Raw genomic sequence first — 23,381 nt, 5'->3', positions numbered from 1 at the left:
GGGGTTTCCTTTTCATTCGGGCTGAAGGTATATCTTTGGAGCTTTATGAGAACAGCAGTGTAGAAGCAGAGAGGGACAGAACTCTTTCATCGACTACACCGGGTAATGTAGATGTCCAACCTTAACCAGGGTTCTCATCTGAGCTAACGGGGGACTGAGAGCAAGTCACAGTTACAGGAAATAGGCTGAGGCATGTCGAAAGGAGGTTTATTTAGCACTTCTACATCAAGGAATACACCTGTTACTATTGCTAACAGTTGTAAGAAGAAACTAGAAAGGAAAGCAATAAGGACACCAGATGTTTAAAAACCAAGGCATTGACTTGTGGTGATAGTAAAACATGTTTCATTCCATGGTTTGTGTTTTTTTTATTTTTTGTTGTAAGTCATTTGTCACGCAGGTGTTTTTTTTTTCTTTGTAAACTTGGCTTTGCCACAATGTGAAATAAAGAAAAAAAACCCACAAAAAACATTGCAGCCCAACCGGTGAGGGCACAAGCACAAAATAATTTATATTTGTAACTGATAACTTCAATATAAAATCAATCTCTGCCTCTATATAAAATCTAGGAATTCACATCAGATCCTGCTTGGTTACATTTTAACTCTCCTCTCCCTTGATGTTGACGCTAAACTTTCCAACTAGCTAATCGTGGAACTTGTATCTTATTCAGAATTTCTTTCCGGTGAGCCAAAACCTTAGATTTTCAATTGTTTTGCAGCGTCCCGATAGACGAACTCGATCTCCCTTTCTGCAGGGCAGGTGCTTGTAAACTCTTTCCTTTGGTAGGCACAGGTCAGATATCTCCAAACACCCGTCATTTCTGCAGGGATCTCGAAACCGCGATATCTCTTCGTTACAACCTGAAGAAGAAACCGGAGAGCGATGAGCACTCGTGGCTGATCCCGTTTAGAGGAACAAGTCACACGAGCCCCGCTGACAACAAGGTGTTATGCGTTAGCGAGCGAACCTTTAGAATGTGTAGCTTGGGCAGCAGGTTGCAGTCTGCCAGGGTGAGGTCGGGCCCGTCCAGGAAGCTCCTGGATGACTCAGGCAGGTCTCCGGCAGCGTCTGCGTCAATCTCCTCAGACAGGGGAGTCCTCAGAAATTCATCAAGATGAAGGAGAGACTTCAGCAAGGCTCTCTCTAAGGCTTTAACCACAGAGGAACAGAAAGAAAGAGCTAAACCATAAAACCGGAGCAATGTTCACTTTGTTGCTCCCAGCGCTGCGAAGTTTCTACCCCTCTCACCATTCCAACAACTTCGCACCTCCAGGTGACAAAGTGGCATACACACCTAACTGATTCACACACACCTACTCTACCCAACCCATACACTTAAGCATCCATATGAATAATCCAAGTGGTTATAGGTGATACAAATACAGGTCACTTTTACAGCAACGTGACCTGTATACATCGACACTGGGCGCACAGTTGATTTCATAACGTCAATCACACCATTAGGATTTCATCTTCAGATATCTGTTTTGTAGAGAAAAGCTTTCAGTAAGTAAAATGTGGGCTGAAGACTACAGATATAGAAAGGCAACAACAACGACTTCCTTCCAACATTTAAACTTATACAGAGAATGAAGAGTCTTGTTTACAGTAGACAGCAACATCACCTCTGGAAGCTTGGGTTTTCTTTTTCTTTTTTTTTCAAAAAAAGACAGTATAGACCGTAGAAATGATTACTCTTTGATAAAATTACATATTTGAATACTTGGTGCACTACTATGTCATATTCAATAAATTATAATATGCATTTCTAAGAGGCTTGTTTGTCACATTAAAAGCACATTTAGGAAAAAACATTGGGAAAAACTTTTCATTATACTATTCTAATCTTAAAAGCTTTTTTTTTTTTGGGTGGAGGTGATAAAAAATCGTAATTAACCGAAACAAAGGCTTTAAAACATCATCAATCTGTGATAATCTATAATCTATGCGTTTGCCTTAGTGAACTGACTGACTGAAATAGATTAACTTTTCATCAATATGAATATGACGTATGATGTATGTCACATAAAATCTCAGCTAAATCCAATTTAAGTTAGTGTTTGGAACAGAATTAAATACAAAAGTGCCAAAAGGTCATAGATACTTTTGCAAAGCTTTGTATATTTTGACATATTTATCAAAGACATTCATTCATTCAGATTGGAGCAAAAAGAAAAAAAAAAGACGCTCCTGATCAAAATGAGAATGAATGCCTTTATGGTAACCCTAGGTGTGTATTCACTGAATATGTTCCATGTCAAAGTTAATTATTATACTGGTGGTGATAGCATTTATTCTGTTTAGCTAAAAATGCTAAATAAATAATCTGACTGGGATCAACCTTTTATAATTACTGTGTGTATTAGCGTGTATTAGCGTAATGGGCATCACAATTTTAACCTCAATGATTACACCAGAAATAATGTTCAAAATGTGAATAGTTTAAAAAACAAAAAAAAAAAAACAATCTGAAGACCTGAGAGATAAAGCAGGGCTTCTTTGAGAAAATCTCATAGTCGTTTTGACAAAATCCTGACAGATCCAGAAATGAAACATCATGAACATCACCACTGCACCAAACCAAAAACATCCCAATCATTTGACAGACAGACTTGCATGATTCCGATCGCTACTCAACAACAAAAGCAACTAGACATTCAGACATCACACTGTGGGAAAAGCATTGCTTGGACATCATTAGACTGACTGATCATTGATCTCTACTTACCCTGAAGCCTCCAGGAACAGCATGGCATTGGCTCAATAGGACTGCACTACCACATACTTACCAGATGAGGGCATTGTCTAGCTACTCTACTCATAGATGCAGAGGGCTTGGCCCACCAGTAAAGCAAACCGTTTGTTATCCAAACCGTAGGATCTGTCTCTTACCATCATGGGTCTCTCTTTTTGAGTTTTTGATGTAGGCAGAAAACTTTGCAAAGATGTCGATTCCTGCTGTGTTGGCTTCACGATGTTTGGGAGCTAGTCTGGGGTACCTGGATTTTCAGGGCACAAAGCAGAGCTAAATAAACTGTGAGCTAATGTTTTTTTGGCAGGGTGTGTAGTGAGTCAGTCAGTAAAGTGGGCATAAACTTAGCCTCTGTGTGTGTGTGTGTTGGTGTGTGTGTGTGTGTGTGTGTGTGTACCGTGGTGGAGCCAGCTTCTCCTCCAGGAACTCCTCTATCTTGTTGACGTCAACCTTCACCTTGCCATTGAATGTCATGAAAGGAGGATTGACCCCTGGAGCGAGGTCCTGCAGGTTCGCCGGCTTTCTGAAGGTACACAGTCCAATCAAAACTGATAATTGATGAACATGCAGGAGTAAATTTTTACATGTCCGCATTCTTTCCAACAACGCCTTGGCCAAAAAAGGTTCATGAAAACATTCTTGATGCCAATCTCTAAAGACAGTACCTACATTCCTAGTGTTTGTTATGATAAATCTTCAAACTTCAGGGTAACTTGGAGTACCTCATGGGTCAGTGCTCGGGACTATTCTTATTTTACTATACATGCTTCCAATTAGTAAAATCACTGGATACTTTAAGGCTGTTAGGATCCTTGGTTGTTTGTGTTTTGACTTTCTTATGTTTCCTGGATCATGCTTTCTTTTGTTATTTTCATTTAGTGTTTGTTTACATATTAGTTCTCATTTTGTGGACCAGTTAGTGTATTTTAGTCATTGAATGGGTTCTTAATTCTGTGTCATTTGGATAGATATCGTCCTGTCTTCTTCCCGTCAACCTCAGCTCAGCATTTCTCTCAGTGTCCTTCAGCTTTCTGCCCTCACTGGTCTCAGTTGCTCCTAATTTCTTCTGATTGCATCCACCTGCCTTCTGCCTCATTTCTACACTCTCCCTCTGTATATATACTCCCTGGTTTTCTCTGCTGGTTTGTCTGCTTTCCTCTGTACTGTTCATGGACATCTGCCATCTTAACACCTCCTTATCTATTTTTTTTTACTCCCCGATTAATAATGTTTTGTACATTTACCTTGTTTATTATTAAACTTCTTGCTTATGCAATGCTCTGAGCTTGGGTTCTCCTTCACTTCAGTCATGACAGTGTCAATGTTTAAGCCATCCAAGAGGAAACAAAACTCCTTCCTTGTTAATATTGAGATGGCCAGGACTTGTTTTCATAAGGAATTTTTGATGCGGATTTTTGAGGCTCCCTTACATACATTTAGGTTAAAGGGGCGTAATAGTCCCTGGTTTTCCACTGAAATTCAAAACCTCCTTAAAGAAAGAGATCCTCCCTGGACCAATGGACAAAAACACAAACAGCAGACGATGGGATTTATGTTTTATCAGTTCAGCAGCAAATGCGCCTCCTTAATTGAAAAAGCTACGTCTGAATTTTATTTATCTGAAACCACCAGACATCGAGATAGCAAGAAGGTCTGAAACGTTTTGAGATCTGCTTCTGGAGCTATGTCTTATCATGAACTGCTTACTGTTTAGATCAAAGGTTCTGTAAACCTGACCATGTTAATTTTTAACAAATTAACATTTCATCGCAGCAGGAGACTTGTTTTATTCTTCTAACTGAAACTGGTCCCACTTTTCTGGATGTCATCAAAGGTGTGGTGCGGTTTAGCCATAGGCCCAATCTTCTTCACAATCTAAATTGATAATCTATGTACAAAAAGCCTCCTACCATTTTTATTCAGATCATTATATAAGTTACTGCTGTTCACACTGAATCGCCCAGGCATTTGAATTTCTGCTGTCCCCCTTTGATGCAGTGTTGATGCATTTGCTGCAAAAGATGCATTTTTTAAATTCATCTGTCTCCTTGGACAGCATACCCCTAATGAGAACTAGCTGAGTTAGAACTCTTGAATTAGTCACCGGTTGCAAGTACCTGGGATTAATTATTGAAGTCGAGGTTTTTTTTAAAGTTTATCTTAAACAATTGACAATAGTCATGACTTGGGTTTACAAGGCTCATTCTGGTTTGTTTCCTATTTATATACACTTTTCTTTGGAGAACTGAAAGTTGCTGTGCAGATCTTTTAGTAATCAGGCTTCTCCCTTGTGAAACCAACTCCCAGTTTTAGTGCGTAAGGGAGACACCCTGTCTACTTTTAAGGTTTGGCTTAAAACGTTTGTTTATAATAAAGCTTGTAGTTAAGAGTGGCTTAGGAAATCCTCAGCTACGTAGCTATGCTGCTGTAGGCTTAGGCTGCTGGTGGACATAATTACCCTTTCCCCTCACTCTGCTACTTGCTCCAACTACTCTCCAATTTTTTCCATTATTTGCAGTTATTTTAACTATGTGTTCTTCCTCTTTTCTTCTCATCTGGTCTGATGTTCTGTTCAGCTGTGTCACTGCCCTGCAGAAGGGACTCCACTGAGCTATTGCTGCCAAAAACTTAATTTCTATTTTCTATAGATAATACAGTTGGCCCATCTTTCAGTGGTTAACCCTGTATCTCTCCTAGACATAAAATAAGCTACAATAAGACAAGAAATTCCTTTATCATCCCACAATGGGCAAATTTGGTTGTGACTGTGACACAGGCAGAGTTACACGCAAGTTGTAGTGATGAAAAAAAAACAAGCTAATCTAATCTATAGTCAGTTTTAAAGCAGCTATAAAGCATAAAGGACAGTTTATGCTTGACCGCAACTTTTGGCTGCACAGAGGGGTAGACAAAATAACGTTATATGGCCGTGCAGACATCGAGGATGTGCCAAGCTTACACCAGCATTTAGTATTGTACAATTATTGATAATATGGCATACTCACATTAAAAATTAAATATTAAAGTTAAACAATGGAAAACAGCAGCCTTTTTACAAAAACATGAGATAATATGCAATATGCATGATAGTACAGCAGCATCTTGGACATTTTAATTAGCTGAGTGTTTACTGTGACAAACTGCATGTGCTCTCTTTCATCATCTAGACCTGAAAAATAGTTTATTTTCTCTCCTAGATGAAGCCACTAAAAAAGCCAGTACAACCATTTCCTTTTACATTTTATTTCACCTAGAAAGTACTCGTTGATCAGTTCTTCTGTGTGTATGCTCCGTCCCCCGGTCGGCTGAAGGTTGTTCACACTGTGTCTGGTTCTGCTGGAGGTTTCTCCTGTTAAACGGGAGATTTCTTTTGCGCTGTCGCTACATGCATGCTCGGCATGAGGGATTGCTGCAAAATCAACGGCGCAATGCAAGAGGCTGTCCACTGTGGCAACATATTAATCCAGGAGTAAATCGTACAAGTCAATGACATGCTGCAAGTCTGCTGGGTTTCCTTAGATAGAAAACTATTTTTAACCAATTTGAACAACGAACTGAACGTAACTGGATGGATTATTCAATAACTAGGATCAATTTCAGTGTATGTGATTGACTTGGATTCTGCCTGTATGATTCGATTGAATGTACCTTTTTTGTAAAGTGCCCTGAGATGACGTGTTGAGATTTGCCGCTGTGGAAATAAACTGAATTGAACTGCACCTATGCAAAGAGTTACCTCTTAACATCCACTGTGGTGACGGTGAAGGGGACTCCTTTCAGCAATAAGATCATGAAGATTCTCTGAGAAAAAGGACAGTTTCCAATGCTCTCTCCGTCACTTCCTGCCTAAACACATGTGTACACAAATACATTAATTCATATAAATGCATAATTATTTATATATATATATATATATATATATATATATATATATATATATATATATATATATATATATATATATATATTCTTTGTATTAAAAATTGTATATTTTGGAGCATCTAAACGTCATGTTTATGACGTAACTATTTCTGCATAATGTCCACAATTTAAATACATAAAACAGCTTCACAAGTTTCAATTCACTATCATTCAGTAGCTGATTGTTGAAGTCCAGCTCTCATAAAGGACACAATATCAAGTTCACAAGAACAATATAAGACCAGTTAAGATTTTTTAAATATTGTTTAGGAGAGCTAAGAATCCCCCCTTTTTTGGTTTTGCATATGAAATTAGGTTTTTGGAGACTAACCTTTATATGCTTTAAATGATCTAAATTCTGTCAGGAATTTTCCTCTTCAACTTTGAAGTGGAAAATTCATAATGGTTCCTTATGAATTTTCATGCATTTAAAAAAAACAAAAAAAACATTGAATTTGCTCTTCTTGTGTTTTTACGTGTAGAATAAAGAATTCATTAAGGACATTCATAACCACCAGCTTCTTGAAGGGCAGTTTAGAGAAAGCTAATTTACCTAGCATGTTTAACATAGCATGTTTTTGAACTTTTGCACACAAGTAGCACTGCAGCAGCAACTACACGCCTTCCTGAGTTTGTACTTATTCTCAAACTGTCTAGGCACAGTAGCCACATGGTTATTTTACGAGTGAAGTTTCAAACAAGCCAAAAAAAAGGTTAATTTCCAACATTGTTTGTAACCTCTTGTTGTATCCTTGTTGGGTGGCGGTTGGGCTTGTGCCAGCAACCCTGTGATAGCCACGTAACTTGTCCATGCAGAAATGTCAAAATATATTTAAAAAAATAACAAAAACATATTTTTTACTATTTTATAAAAATACAATAGGGCCCAAAATAACACAGCAACAGTGGTTTCAAAGGGTTTGCAAAGAATTGTATAATGTGGGTGAGTATAGACATGAGTAGGGGATCACATTTAGACCCTTTACAAGCCTGATTTCTTTGAATTTAGATGCAACCTTTCTCAGAGGGAATGAAAAGAAAATCAAAAAAGAATAAATGTCTAATTTCACAACCAAAAAAAAAACAACGTATGAAAACATTCTTATCAATTATGAACTCTAGATTTTTGTTGGTGTTTTCCTGCAGCTGGTAACAATTAGAAATGGCCAGGTCAAAGGGTAGTTAAAGTTGTTTGTTTAATACACACTCAGTCATATTTATTCAGAAACCCTGCTTATAAGAATTAGCACAATACATTATTTTTTATATTAACTTACTCAAAAGCGTTTGTGCTCTGTAAGAAAGTGTAATTATTTGTGGGTTGAGCTTAGCCCCCAATGTTTCAGGACCCTAAAAATGCCTCTGGTTGGAGTGGCATCTTTTTTATCCCTTAGACATATTATTTTGAAACTGATGGCAAGGCATGTCCACTCCAAAAGCTGGATAAGAGAGCTGTGTGTCTGATGTAAAAGACTACAAGCATGTCTGATGTTTCCCAGAGTCTATGGTCTCTTCATTTTGGATGTAGACAACCCTAAGATATTAAGAATGAATCTGAAGAGTAGACTCTGAGGTGTAACACGTTTAACATGCACACAGCAGAAGGACAGAGTATATGTGACCAGCAACCCTCCTGAAGTAGAAGACCTCAACATCAAGGAGCATGCTAATCAGCTTAAAGAGCAAAAATGGAGAGATTAGCCTGCTGCTGGGAGCAGGACGGCAGAGGTACACTGCAGAGTCACAGGTTTTCACATCAAAAATAAAAGAGACAAAGCAGATGTTAATGCTAGATGAACTGATGCCGAAGCTGAAACAGAACTTCTCCATACCTGGGTCGGCCACGTAACCATTCCACGCAGCCGACCGCAACGAGGTCCACATTTTCATCTACCTCAGTCTGTGCCGCAGAGGCCCCGATAAAAGAGGCTATTGTTTGAATCTGCGGTCTCGTGGTGTGTAAGCTTGTTGTGCAAATGTTTGAGGCACAACTCACATACCCCCACCCCCCCCATTGTGGAGTTGGACCTCCGCTAATTCCCTCTGTTATTCGTACCCTGGTAACAGAACTACGGCTCAAACAGAGAGCAGAATGAGCTGATGCGTGGCGACGAGGAAAACACAACTCTATATTCACGTCTAAACTCTCACACCAGGCAACAAGTCTATCATGATGGAAGAACCAAGTACCTTAATGTGTTATTCTTTCCCCTGCCACTAGGATTGCATACCTGAAGTAGAGCTGGCTACCTTGTCTGTTGGATTAGAACAGCACCGACCTAATAGGATAAAGGAAGCAGCGTGTCAAACCACACATGCATGCGCCACAAATCCCAGTGGGGGCATGTTCTTAATGAAATGCATAGAGGTATTGGAGGTGACTTCCTGGCAGTGTTGTAGTCAAGTCACTATGCCTCGAGTCCGAGTCCATGTTCGAGTCTCCAGTGTTCAAGTCCGAGTGAAGTCCAAGTCATAAAAAAAAAAATCTGAGTCGAGTCCGAGTCAAGTCCACTACTCATCCGAGTCAAGTCCGAGTCGAGTCCCTATTGATCCAAGTCGAGTCTAAGTTCCGCACTAAAGTAAGCATAGCCTACATGTTTTTAAACAAAAAAAATCCACACTCCACCTCATTGCACTAATAATTTAGATATTAAAATCATACACCAAATAATATTCTAATGACATGTTAAAATTATAGCCTAATGATATATAAAAAAAAGTCGAGTCTTTTTCTCAATCTCCGAGTCAGAATGATCTGAATGTAGGAGTCCGAGTCCAAGTTCGAGTCATCAGTGCTCAAGTCCAAGTCAAGTCGCGGGTCTCTAAATTTAGCTAATGACTCGGACTCGAGTTCGAGTCTCGGACTTGACTACTACAACACTGCTTCCTGGTAGTATTATCAGATCTTTTGATATCTTTTGCTTAAAGAGTTTATCTCCGTTTGGTGGCTGGAGACAAAAAAAAGTCTCCAGGAGTTCTTTGGTGGCATTCTTTAACCTTGGTTCGGCTCCCTGGAGGACCTTTAATGTTCATGTTTAAGTTTAAGAGTAGGACGGCAGTCACGGAGGGAGTGATGCTATCAATGAGTGCCATGGATGTTTCTGATGGTGGTGCTGGAATGCAGATCCAACCAGATATGCTAACTTGAGAAAAGTACTTTCAGTACAAGAGCCTGCAATCCTTTAAATGTTTTTCAGTCCCCCATTCAGTTTCAGTTTCTGTTGCCTTGCATTAGCATTCTCACCCGTTGGACTTCTTAGCACTCTGCCAAGTTCCAACTCGAACCTCACTATAACTTGTGTGACAGAACAAAACAAAGTTTTGCACAATTGTGAAGTGGAATCTTTGTCTTTAACAGTATTTTCAAGTCCAAATCTGAAAGGTGTGGCAAGCATCGCTGCTCAGTCATCCAGGACATGACAATAGTCAATGCTTTGGTGAAAGGACACTGGACTTCTTCTCTTGTTTCTTGAAGACGTTTCACCTCTCACCCATAACCTACTCGCCACCTACTGGAACATACATTTTTACTCAGCCCCTTTACGTCAGCGCTTTTTCAAAATTTCTTGGGGCTCTGTAATGTTCTCTTCCCTTGTTGCTGCTGTGTTTATCAATGACATCTATGGGTGTTTCCGGTAGCGGCACTGCTCTGCCCAGGTCTACCAGTTGTGTGTAGAAGTGGTAGTTTCAAACTCCAGCCTACAAAGTCAATGAAACGTGTTCCTTTAAAAAAACAACTTCATTTTCATTTTTTATGTGCCAAGGTCAACAAGATTCTATGACCGGGACCTCAAGCTTTAGGGTTAGTAGTAAGATTTGTCAGTTTGATGTTCAGCGTAGTATTTTAGTACAACTAGTAAATTAGAAATTAAGACACTGGCTTTGGTGCATTTAAAACCAGGGTGCACGTTTGAGGTGATGTGTGAGCGTTACCTTCACATAGAGACAGATTTCATGGTGTTCGTCCTGAAGAGTTCTGTGTTCAGGATGGCCCTCCACTTTCCTGCGGAAGATCTGCTTGACCTCCTCCTTCTCCTCCGGGATCGTCTCCTCTCGCTGTGGTGTATATGACTGGCCGTCTTCCAGCAGCACCACTCGCTTCTTCTTCACTTGGTCATGTTTTGTTTTTTTGGACAGGGATTCATCTTTGATCACTGACTTCAACTCTTTCATCCAGTCCTCCTTCTTCCCTGAACATTTCTGTTGAGGCACTTGTTCTTTCATCACCGGTTCTTGGCCCGTCCTTTCGCTCTCCCAGGTGTTTCTTCTATAAGGCCTCAGGTCTTTTCTCCAGTCCTTAACCCCCTCACCCATCCCTTCACCTTGATGGTCTCTTTTAATCCAGCCATCAGCTTTTCTCATGGTTGACAGTTGCTTTGGTTTCCCGCATCCCTCTTTCCAAAGTGGTTGCGGTTGGACACCGTCAATCCCATTCTCTGCTGCGGGCTTCAGTCCTTTAAATTCTCTCTCGTTTTCTGAGTCTTTCTCTCCATCATCTAACATCTGATTGTCGTTCTTCTCCTTATGTTTGTTTGACTTCTCTTCCTCGCCATCTTTGTCATTGATAACTTCTTTGGTACTCTTTTCTTCCTCTTGGACGTCTTTCTCTTTATCCTCTCCCTTTTCTCTTCCTGCTTCCATCGTCTCTTTTTGGAGATCTTGATTCACCTCACCCTCCGTGGTAGCACCAAAAGGCCGTGTTGTGAGTTGAGTGCTCGGGATCTCGGTTGTCTCTACAATGTAATCATCTAAAACAGTGACAGGTTCCTCTCCCATGTCCACTTCCTTTTCTGCGGCCTTTTCTTGTTCAATCTCCTCGTCTCCAGCCGGTCGCCTGTGTTCTTGATGTTCTAGCTCGTCCGCCTGATCTATTTGGACCCTGCTGAGATCTTGCAAAGGATGCTCCTGCATTTTGCCTCCTTCATCTGTTGTAGATGTATTTTCTTTTAATGGGACTTCAGCTTTTTTGTTCACTTCAGACGCTTCCTTCTCCTTATCAAAAGTATGATCTTCTCGTCCATCTGCAGGCGCACCCTCCTCATGCTGCTCAACCGGTTCGGGAGGAACTTTATCAGTCTGGCTTTCAAGCTGACAAAACTTTTCTTTTTGCATTTCTGGAAGACCCCTTCCTGTATCTTTCTCCCGAGACACTAATTGTCTCACGATCTCCTGACAGGTCTTTCTCGCATCCTTCACAGTGGCGGCCCTGCCCTGATGATCTTTCTCGCCGATATTTTTTGCTCTTATCGTTATCTCATCACCGCCGTCTGACAGTGAATGTCTTCCTGAAGTCACGGCGATCAGTGTTCCTGGGTCTGTATCCTCATCTGCTTCACTTCCTGACTTGGTCGCCTCGTCAGAATGGCGATCGTACGTAGCCGAGATGGTATTTGCGTCTCTTAAGTTCTTCGGGGCCTCCGTATCTTTGGTCTGCGCCTCCTCCGGACACTCATTGTTTTCCGCCGGAGGCACGTTTGTCACGACATCTAAGCTGTTTTTTCTGTCTGCGTTTTTCATCTCCTCTTGATGGTGAGTGATTAGCCGTCTGTCTTCAGCTTGGTCGAGTGCGCCGACACGGGTGCAGTCGTTGCTTTGGCATGGACTATCGTGACTACGAACCTGGCTCAAGTCTTCCTCGACATGGTCAGGATGTTGGATTGTGTTTTCTGAGGTTTTCCAAGCAGAACACACGGTTCCATCTCCTGACTGCCTCGTACATGCATCAAAGCAATCAGCATGGACTTCCTTTACACTGGAGTCCCGGTTTCTTGTCTCAACTGTTGGATCTGTTTCAGTGCTTTGTTCTGCTTCGCTTAGATCATCTCTTCCATCCTCTTTGTGGACTTCGCTGATGTCCAATATTTGGGGATTAACCTTTTCAACCCCTACTGATACAGGTGAAGAACTTAGATTCTCACAGATGGTCTCACATTCTTTGTCTGTCGTCTGTTCAGCAAACTTTGCCCGATCTTCGTCCCCCACTTCTGTTCCCTCATTTACACTTTCCACTCCTTCCTTGGCTTGGCTTGTTTCTTCAGGTCGTAGTGGAGCCACACCACTTCTCCTCGCGTATTCATTTTCACTTTGCTCTTTTGATTCATTCAGACTGTCATCAGCTTCCCCGTGTCCTTCCGCTGCTAAGAGCAAGACATCTTCATCCACCTCCTCTGCTAGTTCCACATCTTCATATTCCCCCATTGCCTCCTCATCCTCTTGACCGCTCTGGGCATCCCCGTCTGAACAGATGGCCACTGGGCTGTAGACAACGGCTCTGTTTGACAGGTCTGGGTGTTGGCAGGAGCTGAACTGAGCCATGAGGAGCCTTTTACCGAACGATGGAATTTAATCCAGAACAAATGCTGCCCGGGTTCTCCAGGATAAGTTTGACTTGATTAAGTTTAGGACTTTCTTTGAGCTTCAGGGACAGCTGAAAATAGACTCTGTATTCATGGAAATAAAAAGAAAAAACGTTCATCTCAGTTTGTTGCTTAGGTCAAGTGCAGAACCTTGGTTCTATGATGAATCTTAAGAAATCTGAAGACAGAATGTCTAAAATGGTGGCACAATTTATCAGATGTTTCTAACCAATGGAATAAAAACTACAGTAGTCGTTAAATCCAGAACAAATCAGAGATGAAAATTTACCAAACCTTAATAATCATGGAAGCAGGATTTGTAGGTTTCCTCAAAACACAGATTCCAAAACTTCAGAAATGAAGAGCTTGAAGAATACAGCATAAATAACATCCACCTCAAGGATTTCCTTGTCTTTTACTTCTTGATGTGAGGCTCCTGTGCTTGTGTTTGTTAGCGACTGTTGGATATACCTACACATTCTCCCTCCCTCTTACTCTTTCTTTTACTCCTCCTCTCTCCCTCTCTCTCTCTCTCTGTTCAGAGATTAAAACAAGGCTGATCCCCATATGACCAGAGGCTTTAATCCCTTTGCAATTCAGGCACCAGCACCATTTGGAAGGAAGAAAACACACCTTAAAAGACCCCCTTTGCTGGAACCTTCAGACTTTCTGCATTAGCATACAGTCATAATACAGTCACCGATTTCAGTATTATTTTAAAAAGTTCCCATGTTCCATTAATTTATTCTGTTAATTGTGAACAGCCAATGAAAACATGAGATTAGAATATTAGAATATTACATCAGAATTAATAAAACAAACTCTTTTAATACAGAAGTGTGGGCGTAATGGAAAGCATGCCTAATACTTGCTTAAAGGTTGTTATTTTCAAAAGAGGCTCGTACTCTGACAAACAGATATCATCAACCGGCATTTTCAAATTAATATCATAAATTCAATGATATTATCAATACCTTTTTTTCCCAAGTTCAATGACTACGAAAAACAAATAAAATAGAGGAGAATATTGCACATTGGAAGCATAAACAATGGACTTGCGGCCAATAAATCTGCAGCAACAGCGACGGTCTTGTCAATATGGTCCTCTTTAGATGTTATTGGTAAAATAACATCTTTAAATAAATTTTTAAATAAAAGTATTGGTATTATCATTATAATTAATACAAATAAATTATAATGTGGGATTAATGTCAAAGAAATTGAGGAATAATTTGAAACGAATGAACGAAAATGTAAGGGAGGATTATATGTTGTTGTTTTTTTCAGGTAGAACCGAAACTCTTGTGCCGCCCCAGACCCATAGGTGGCGGTAGCTCCCTTCTAAGCACCTGGTAGCCGCAGGGCCAGAGAGGAGCGTCATGTCCTTTATCCTGTGTGCAGCTGTCACATCAGCGGGTTCAGTTGTCTTTGTGTCTGTATTCGGAGATATTTCGGAGAGTTGGCCTGCTCGGACTGACGCAGGTCGGTACGGAGCCATTAGGTTGGCAGCAGCGGGATCTGCACTTTCACTCTCTCCGCTCTGGCTCACCGCGACGTTGTTTTTTTTTCTGTATGTAGGAGGGAGAGCCTGGCGATGGAGATGCAGCAGGCTGTGAACGGAGCCGAGGAGGAAGAGGAGGTGGCGCTAGATGTTCAGGTCACCGATTTACTCAACGCCCTGATCGCCTGGAAGGTCCCGGAGGAGCTGTTCGCCGTCAGCAGCCTGAAGGTAACGAGACATGTCGCCCAGGTTTTCCTTCCGTCAAACTGCTGCTGGATTTATTCGGGGTGCGGGGGGGACGTGGGTTCGAATCCCGGTTGCGTCAACATAGACCAACACAAAATAATGTGCAGTGTAAGGACATATGTGTATGTACTGCGATTATTTTTTTTTTTTTTAAAAAGGCGGGCTATGATTCTTATTTTGTTTCAGAGCAGTGTAGCTGACTACTCAGGCTTCGAGGTGTTCATCAGCTTGACAGCTTGGGTTCTAGCAAATAGTGCTCTGTAGCGCCGCCCTAGAGGTAAAACTGCGGCGTCTGCAGTCACGTTAGCTGCCCTTGTCCTACATCTAGACCTGCACAAGTGGATGGAGGGAAGGGCAGCCCTGAGCATCCTCTCTACACAGCTAATTGTTCGTTGCAGTTTGGACCTGGACCGGACCACGCAGACAGACGACGGCAGCGTAGAAGATGACCAGCAGCTAGAAGCCTGTACTTCCTGAGTTGCGACAGGAAGCGCACTCTCAATCTGCGGCAGCTGGCAAGACCTAAAAGCTGATGTTTGCAGATGTTCTCTGTCCGATCTGGCTGAGCGGAGCTGTTTTGTCTTCAGCTGTTCAAAGCCGGTAGCAACATAGAGCCAGACGGCTCTACAAAGCACTGCGGACCTTCCTCTGTTCTGCACTACTTGTTTTATTTGTGGGGGGGTTTTTTGCACCTTGTTTTGCACATTTCTTAAAATCCCCCGCTCAGTTGCACACTACCTAAATTTCTTGAGTAAACATCCCTTTTAATAACCGTACAGGAGCATTTTTTCTTACGTTGTAAATTTGTCGTCGGTACAGCTGTGGCTCTTTCAGCTGGACGTTGGTTTTGTCATCCATCTAAAACCCATTAAGGGTTTGTGACTGGAACGTCACAAAACGTGGACGCGGTTAGGGCGTGGAAAATAATTTTAGCCGACCGTATTAAGATTTGAGGAAAGGCTGCGGAAGCTTGTCCACTTCTTATTCCTCTGTCTCCTCTGACTGTCTGTCTCGACCTGCTGTGTGGTATTTTTATGTTTTTTTTGTTGTTGTTTTTTCAGGCCAGCTTCGAGTCACTGTTCCGCTCCTTTGACCCACAAGCTCAGTTCCAGTACTTCCGGTCCTTCAGACGGGTCAGAATCAGCTTCACAGACGCTCTGGCGGCAGCCGAGGCGAGGCTCCGGCTGCACAAGACTGACTTCAACGGCAAAGAAATCAGACTGTACTTTCCTCAGGTGAGGCGCGCGCTCCTCTTTTCCACCTGCTCTGAAAGTGGATAAGAAGAAAGCAGCAGACTGTAGTTTTTTTTTTTTTTTACTTCCTGTAGTCCGTCCACATCGGGAGTCCTCGCCTGGAGCCTCCCAAGCCGGAGAAGCAGTTCCTCATCTCCCCCCCCGCCTCTCCGCCAGTCGGCTGGGAGCCGTCTCCGGACGCCACGCCCGTCATCAACTACGACCTGCTGTGTGCCATCTCCAAGCTCGGACCAGGTACGGAACACGTTTATCAGTTTATCACGCATGACCGGGGGTCCGTTCTTCGTACGTCGCTAACTCAGTTAGCAGGATTTCATTGTTGACGATTTGGCATGATCTTGGATCGATTGGTTCTTCGAAAGACATCCTGCACTTGTTGTCATAGCAACATGTGCGCCAGCTTAAGCCTGCTGGAGAGCAGGCTTATTTCATGTAAACAGGATTAGATCACGGCTGTATAAGCGGAGGAGATAGGGAAGTCTGCCGTAGCCATCTCCATTTTTACGACTGCAACCTGTTGCAGAAGGTGCAAGAATAATTTGCAGAGTTTTTCGAATTAATCGCGCAATAGACAGGATCCTTTAGCGCAGCTGTAATTGTAGAGAGATTTTTCTTGGTGGCTGCTATAAACAGACAAACACATCATTTAACATTGGCTTTTAAAGAGGAAAAAGTGGTGTTGGAGCCATAAATCTAAAATATTTAAGTTATTTGTATGATGGTTTGCTTTTTATTTTTATCCCATTCAGTAAGAAGATTTGTTCGGGCCATTTTATTGTGAAGTTTAGTTTACTTTGAAAGGCTTGCTTCCTGTCGAGCCGTATATTGTATTAAAAAAAAATATATGGATGGATTATTTAGACACGGAGCAATACAGTTTTACCGTGTAAACTGTGGATGAATTGGAAAAGGAAGATTTTAATTTTTTATGGATAAAGATTTTTTTTTTTGGTAAAATTCCCAGTTTGCACGCGTCCTTTACTTCCCATGTCTAAGGAATGACACTGAAATGTGGATCTCTTGACATAACAAGTGCCTTTTTAAAATAAAGTATAATAATTAAAGGCTACCATTTTGTAGGATATTCTTGTACTTCACTTTTACTTGTCCCCATGTTCCAGTGGGTCCCGTGGAGGCTCTGATATAAAAGAACAAAGTAAATATGAAATTATTAAAATGCAAAAATTCATACTGTAGAAAGTGATAGAAACATCTACCATGGACAGTATTTACGCGTTTAATTTGTCTATATTTTTGCCGGCCCTCTCTCCTGGCTTTAGCAGACTTTTGAGGTGTTCCCTGTCGTTTTTAATTAATGACTCAAATTCGGCATAACCTTCCATTAAAAGCTCGTGTTCTGCTTGGGAGAAAAACTGTGGGCGTTCTTTGTTCATGCTGAACAGCCAATAGCAGCGCTGCTGATCAATGTTTCCACTATCGATACATTTCCCCTTTTAAACAAACGCATGAACGCGCAGTTGTCTCAGATAACTCAATCCAGCCATACTAATCGTAAACAACAGGTGTGTTCAAAGAACCCAATTAGCCGGATCATGATTAGCCGGATGAAATCATCTTGGATGTTTCATTTGATCTTGGATGTTTTAAGTAACGTACAAAGAACGGACCCCTGGGGATTAGGACCTGAACCCGACCCCCAACAGGAAGCCAGGGCTGGGAGCTGACCCAGAACTTCCTCATTAGGAAAATTAGAAACTGTTTTCTAGTGACGGGACTGTTGCTGCGGGCTCGGGTCAGAATCTAGATGGGTGCACACTGAAAGTTCCTTTAGTCGTCGGTGCTGACTGTGGTTTCTCTCCTGCCCAGGAGAGAAGTATGAGCTTCAGACGGCCACGCCCACCACCCCCAGCGTGGTTGTCCACGTGTGCGAGGACGAGCAGGGACACGGCTCAGCGGCCGCCCACGCCGACCCGGAGGACACGCCCTGCCCCGCCCGGCCCAAGATCGTCCAGACTCGCCGTCCCGACTTCACGCCCGGGGTGGAGCAGTGAACAGTGACCGCGGCGAGAGCGCAGAGTTTTACCTTCACGTGATTGGTCAAGAGCTGAGCGTGCTCCCCAGAGACTCCTCGGTGGTTTGAGAGCGCCCTCTAGGGAGCCGCGGCTTCCTGGAGAGGAGCCCGTTTTCTGAGACGGAGACGGAAAACGAGCTGCTGATTGGACTCTTGTCCCGTGTGGGGTGGGGGTGGGGGGGGGTCTCGATTGTGAGGGTTTCCCGTTAGAACAAATTGAGTTTAGCCATGATATTTAACGTTCGCTAGTTTTAACGGCCGAAGGGAAACCTTTTAATGTTGCGTCGACGTAAAACCACGCCTCCCTCTCAGCCCTCGTCCAGGCGTGCCTGATTTTTCATCTTCGGTGAAGCCGGGTGTTAAAATTATGGCCCGGCCTAAATCATCCATTCGCGTTATTGTACGGTTGCTTTAATTTTCTCCGCGTGACACGAACGCAGCATCAGGCCGGGCGGCTGGTGTTTGAACCGAAGGAGCAAAGCCTCGGCGCTGAGGTTAGACATGGTGTTGTGACTGTTGCTGATTGTACAGAGCTACATGTTTATTGGGGCGTGTGTGTAATTTCTGTCTCGCCAGAGGAGTTTTTCACTTTTTCCCCCCCAAACTGACGCTGCAGCTTTTCCTTACGCGTTATCGCTGCCTGATGAAGCCACCGTTCCCCATGATAGCCTCTGACGCTGCGCTTCTCCCTGGTTTAGCTTTGGTGCAAACGTCGTCTGTAACGCGCAGCGGAGAGCCAAGAGGGGGCGATCTCGTTCAGGATGGATGCGGTTTGTCCAATGTTCTGCCTCTAGTGTTGATTCTGTGTGAATTCTGTGGTTGTGTGAATATCTGCTGCAGCTTGCTCAACGTGGCAAAAGTATTTACTCCCCCCGGTCTTTCAGCTTCATTGGATTTTCATTATGTATTTAGAAAAAAAAAAGGACAGGACAGACCTAAACATACAGCCTGATTTATAGTTGCGCTTTAGTTCAAGATTGATGTGTAATAGTGGCCTAGTCAAAGCCCAGACCTCATTTAAAAAACAGTATATTTATAGATGAGTGTGAGCTATGCTCCACAGATGTTTCACCCTTAATAGTCAAGCGTACTGTTGCCTACATTTCTTGGGGCAAATTCCTACAATTCCCACACTTTCTGCCAGTGGGACGAAGCGGCGGTACGGATGGTAAAATGCGGGATTAGCTAGCTGAGCACTTAGAGCCGTTTCCCGCTCAGGGGTCCGATCAGGTAGTGACACAGTGTACCGTAATGCTCCGAATATCCATTGAGCGGAGCGGCTTTATCGCTCACCAACGTCGTACTTACACATTTTAACAGATTTTTGAGCTATTGTACAACATAAGATCGGTCAGTAAGCACAACGGGAATCGTATATAATGCGCACTTGGATTATAAGGCACACCATCAACTTTTGAGAAAGATTTAGGATTTTAGGTGAGCCTTATAGTCCGAAAATACGGTAAATTTCAGTCTGCAGTTGTTCAAAGCTAAAATTAACCTACTCCCAAAACCTGCAGTCAGAGGTGGTTCTGCCAGGTAGTGACCCAGAAGGGCTCAGTTGGAGGCAGATTAATATGTAAATCGGGGGAAAAAAAAATCTTTTTATGTATTGACACGGTTTGATTACACAAGGTTTCAAATTAAAAGTCTTGTTTGTGTTTCGGCCAAAAGGACAAATGAAATGGGTAATAAAACATTAATGACACCAAATTCCCTTCAGAATGGACTTTATGGAAAAATGACACATTTTCAACTAGCAATATACTGATTTTTCAAATGCCACTATTAGCTGCGCAACGACGCTTAAACGCAAGCAGACGATGAAGCTGATCAGGTTCTCGCTACCGTTTCCTACAGCGCTTAAATAACGGCGGCGGTGTTAGCCTGCCGCATAGAATCCAGCAGACACGCGCTCGATGTTTCTGTTTGGATCGGGACAGAATGTGGAAAAGCTCCGGCGGGGGTGTGAATACTTTTGTTTCCCCTCTTCTTTTTGGCTCTGTGTCCTGTTGGAACTGTTGACATGTAACTGAAAGCACACATTTGCACAGATGTGTATTTTTTAAGGGGGCTGTGCAGTCCCCGTGCGCCCGCGTTGTCCACAGTGCTAGCTTTGCTTGCAGAACAGCCATAGCTTCTCAAAGATAGGTCGATGCCCGGTAGAGGTCACGCTCCGTCGAGAATGCAATGTTAACAGTGATAAAAGCTTATGTAAACGCCGATCACATGACACAGTTGGACCACGACGCACTGTGAGGAGACGCGCCTACATCTGGACCCTGCACAAGGCTCTGTTTCTCTTTAGCTTTGGTTCTGATGAATTCATTTTGATAAAGAAGACTTGCTGTCTGTGAAATAACAATAAATAGAGGTTTGACATTATAAAGCTGTTTGTGTGTCGTCTCATGTAATTATTACTGACTGCTCTTTATGAAAATCAGCCTTAGATCACAGACATCGGAGCCTGTTTAGAAACAGAAATGCCATTTTTACACCGTCGGCTGCTTCAGTGCATGTCTCTGGTACTTGATGGGAATATTTCCCAGGTCTGGAAAAACAGGGGAAAAAAAAGACTTCTTCCTTATTCTGTTCTTCAATTTTTCCAGTCAAGCAGCAAACATTTCCACCCTTCTTCCTTAAAGACAGTTGTTTTTACTGGTTCCATTTTTAAAGCACATTAGGGTTGGACGATATAGAAAAAATCGATAAAATAGAAATCATATTGATTGATTGATATTGATAATTATCAAAAAAGTGGGCACTCTAAAGGGGTGGAGCTTTCCTGCGTTTGATTGGTTGGGAGGGTGTAATGACTGTGGTATTAACCTACATGATAGGCTAGAATGCAAAAGGAAGGAAAACTGTCCTATTGAACTTTTTATTGACCTTTTTTTTTTATAGCGCCACACGTCTATCGATTGAAATATGAGGTTACTGAATTATCGTCCAGCACTACTTCAGATACATCAGCTCACTGTCGCGTTTTCTATGTAGACTGTAAAAACAGCCTGCAATAGGAATCAGGACAAGCAATCTGATTCTGACGCAGTACGAATTTGTTCCATGTCCACTGTGTAGGTATCTTGTTCTCATCAAAGCTTTTGGGATTGCTGGAGGTTAACAATAACAAAAATTAACATTTAACAAGCATTAAATGGTAATCTTTATTTTTTTTTCTTTCTTTGTGAAGGATACATAATTTTAATGTTTTTCCACTTGTGCCACTTATACCAGAGTCACCCTCACACATGGGTGGCCTCAAGATGCTTCACTGTCACCATGGTAGTCTCCTTTGTTTTTTTATTTTTTTATTTTTTTTTCAGTCCGTTGGCTTAAAATTTGAAGGGAAATACCTACACGCTGGTCCTGTGCAGCCCAGTCCAGGTACTTCCTGAAAAACGTCAGCCTGACCTAGATGCTTTTCTTCTTTGCTTCATGGCCTCACACCTGTCCAGTATCCAGATGTCTCTGTTTCATTGTGTTTAAAAGTTCTCGCGCCTGCTACGTCCAGGTGCTTGAACCAGTTGATCCCAAGCAAAAAGGAGGACACCCTTTCAGTTCAATTCAATTCAAATCATGAAACATGTCATCTCAAGGCACTTTACAAAATCAAGTTTTTGTCATCATATTATACAGATTGGGTCAGATTATACAGATTGGTCAAAAATGTTCCTATATAAGGGAACCAGTTGATTGCATCAAAGTCCCGACAAGCAGCATTCACTCCTGGAGAAGCATAGAGCCACAGGGAGAGTCGTCTGCATTGTCCATGGCTTTGCAGCAATCCCTCATACTGAGCAAGCATGAAGCGACAGTGGAAAGAAAAACTCCCCATTAACGGGAAGAAAAAACCTCCGGCAGAACCGGGCTCAGTATGAACGGAGCCAGACAATAAGCTGTTCTTTGATGGAGCTACAGCTCCACCTGCTGTTTCTAGACCGAAGAAAAACAGCACAGAGGTGGAGGGACCCCTGATAAATAAATAAGGCCAAACCCTGGAAAAACACAAGTCCAATTCCCTGAACGCTTCAGTCCAAAACAAAACTATAACTCACCGTGTCCCGCCCCCCCCAACATGTTTTTATGATGTGCTGCAAAATCGGCTACATGTATCACTTTCATACCTCAGTGGTATGATACAGGGGTTTTCTCCAATTAAAACTCCAAAGGGAAGAGACATTTAGGTCTACACTGAGGCTTACTTTTGATCATCTTGACAGAACGTTGTTGTTTTTTTTAACCGATATATAGCTCACAGTTAAGAAATATCAATGTATACAAACTTATCAAGCAAATTCCAGTGAAAACATTTCTGGAAAACTGCTGAAACGGCGTGTTTTTAGTGTGACAACAAAAGCAACACTCCTGGTGGTTTTCACGTCTTGGTCTGTGAGGCGCTATAGTTTTTTTTTTCTCCCCACTGATAGTGAATGCATCTTCAGTGCATGTCCCTGTGGTCACACGAGAAGCTGGAATCCACACGTATAGGCTCTGAAATGTCTCGGTTGTCACGTTCCTCAACGCTGACGCAATCTATGTCGGACCGTCGTAATTCACGGAGATGTGCGGCCGTGCGCCACGAGATCTCATTCTTGAAACGTCCCTCCGCTGTTCCTGTGTGACAAGTTAGAAGTCAAACTGACGTTAAACTTACGGCGACCTTCTCCTTTGCATTCTGAGCACGTGATCGTCTTACATTGAGCAGGTTCCTCTGTGGGGTTTAGTCTCTGCAGAGTCTTTTTTTTTTCTCCATTACAGACAGCACACTGGTGTTTAGTTGATGGTTCTGTGAGCTCCTTGCCTTCTGCAACAATTTTAAGTCTCCTTCCTCTACAATAGCATTCAGGATGAATTTTGAACATCATCGACATGCAGGAATCCTGCCCACGTGGCCCCTGGTGTCCGATAACAGTCAGTCAGCTGGGCAAAAAACAGCAGCGTGTTTTGACAGGTCGTATTTTTACCCACCCCCCCTCCACGAGTATGGATGTGCATAGGGTCAATATAGGGGAAGCAAAAATGGAGTGGAACCCGCCTGCAGGACGAACTGTCTTAAAGAGACAACGTTTTATAGATGTTCCAGGTTTGTTCGCGGGGAGGGGGTGTATCTGCTCGAGCCCTCTCAGATTGAATGGAGAACATCCATGAAGGGCAGTTTTGACGTCTTGCTACAGATACTCAGTTAGATTTAGGTCCGGACTTTGTCTAGGCGATTCTAGTATATACATATGCGTTGATCTAAACCGTCCAATGATGTCTCTGGCTATTTGTTTAGGGTGGATATCCTCCTGGAAGGTGAATCTCCACCCAAGCC

At 42.5% G+C, this 23,381-nt stretch overlaps 2 protein-coding genes across 3 annotated transcripts; one reads left to right on the top strand and one right to left on the bottom strand.

The window, feature by feature from the left end:
- Window positions 1-465: 465 nt before the first annotated feature.
- LOC105915461 (chloride intracellular channel protein 4) lies at window positions 466-13,533 on the bottom strand. 2 transcript variants are annotated; one of them, XM_012849573.3, is made up of 7 exons: window positions 13,428-13,533; window positions 10,610-13,116; window positions 6,492-6,601; window positions 3,153-3,278; window positions 2,896-3,002; window positions 971-1,152; window positions 466-863 (listed from the first exon to the last, which is right to left on the bottom strand). In XM_012849573.3, the coding sequence occupies exons 2-7, from the start codon at window positions 12,989-12,991 to the stop codon at window positions 699-701; spliced, it is 3,072 nt and encodes a 1,023-aa protein (XP_012705027.3). In that variant the 5' UTR covers window positions 12,992-13,116; window positions 13,428-13,533; the 3' UTR covers window positions 466-698. The 2 variants fall into 2 exon arrangements, with proteins under 2 accessions (XP_012705027.3, XP_035983891.1); XM_036127998.1 differs by lacking the exons at window positions 10,610-13,116; window positions 13,428-13,533 and adding an exon at window positions 8,509-9,067.
- Window positions 13,534-14,381: 848 nt separating this feature from the next.
- LOC105915460 (calcipressin-1) lies at window positions 14,382-18,971 on the top strand. Its single transcript, XM_012849572.3, has 5 exons — window positions 14,382-14,514; window positions 14,611-14,761; window positions 15,841-16,014; window positions 16,107-16,266; window positions 17,860-18,971. Exons 2-5 carry the CDS (start codon window positions 14,627-14,629, stop codon window positions 18,042-18,044), a joined length of 654 nt encoding a protein of 217 aa, XP_012705026.2. The 5' UTR covers window positions 14,382-14,514; window positions 14,611-14,626; the 3' UTR covers window positions 18,045-18,971.
- The last annotated feature ends 4,410 nt before the right edge of the window (window positions 18,972-23,381 follow it).

This window comes from Fundulus heteroclitus, chromosome 24 (genome assembly GCF_011125445.2).
Source record: "Fundulus heteroclitus isolate FHET01 chromosome 24, MU-UCD_Fhet_4.1, whole genome shotgun sequence".
NCBI lineage: Eukaryota > Metazoa > Chordata > Actinopteri > Cyprinodontiformes > Fundulidae > Fundulus > Fundulus heteroclitus.
This window is presented reverse-complemented; position numbering and strand designations above follow the sequence as displayed.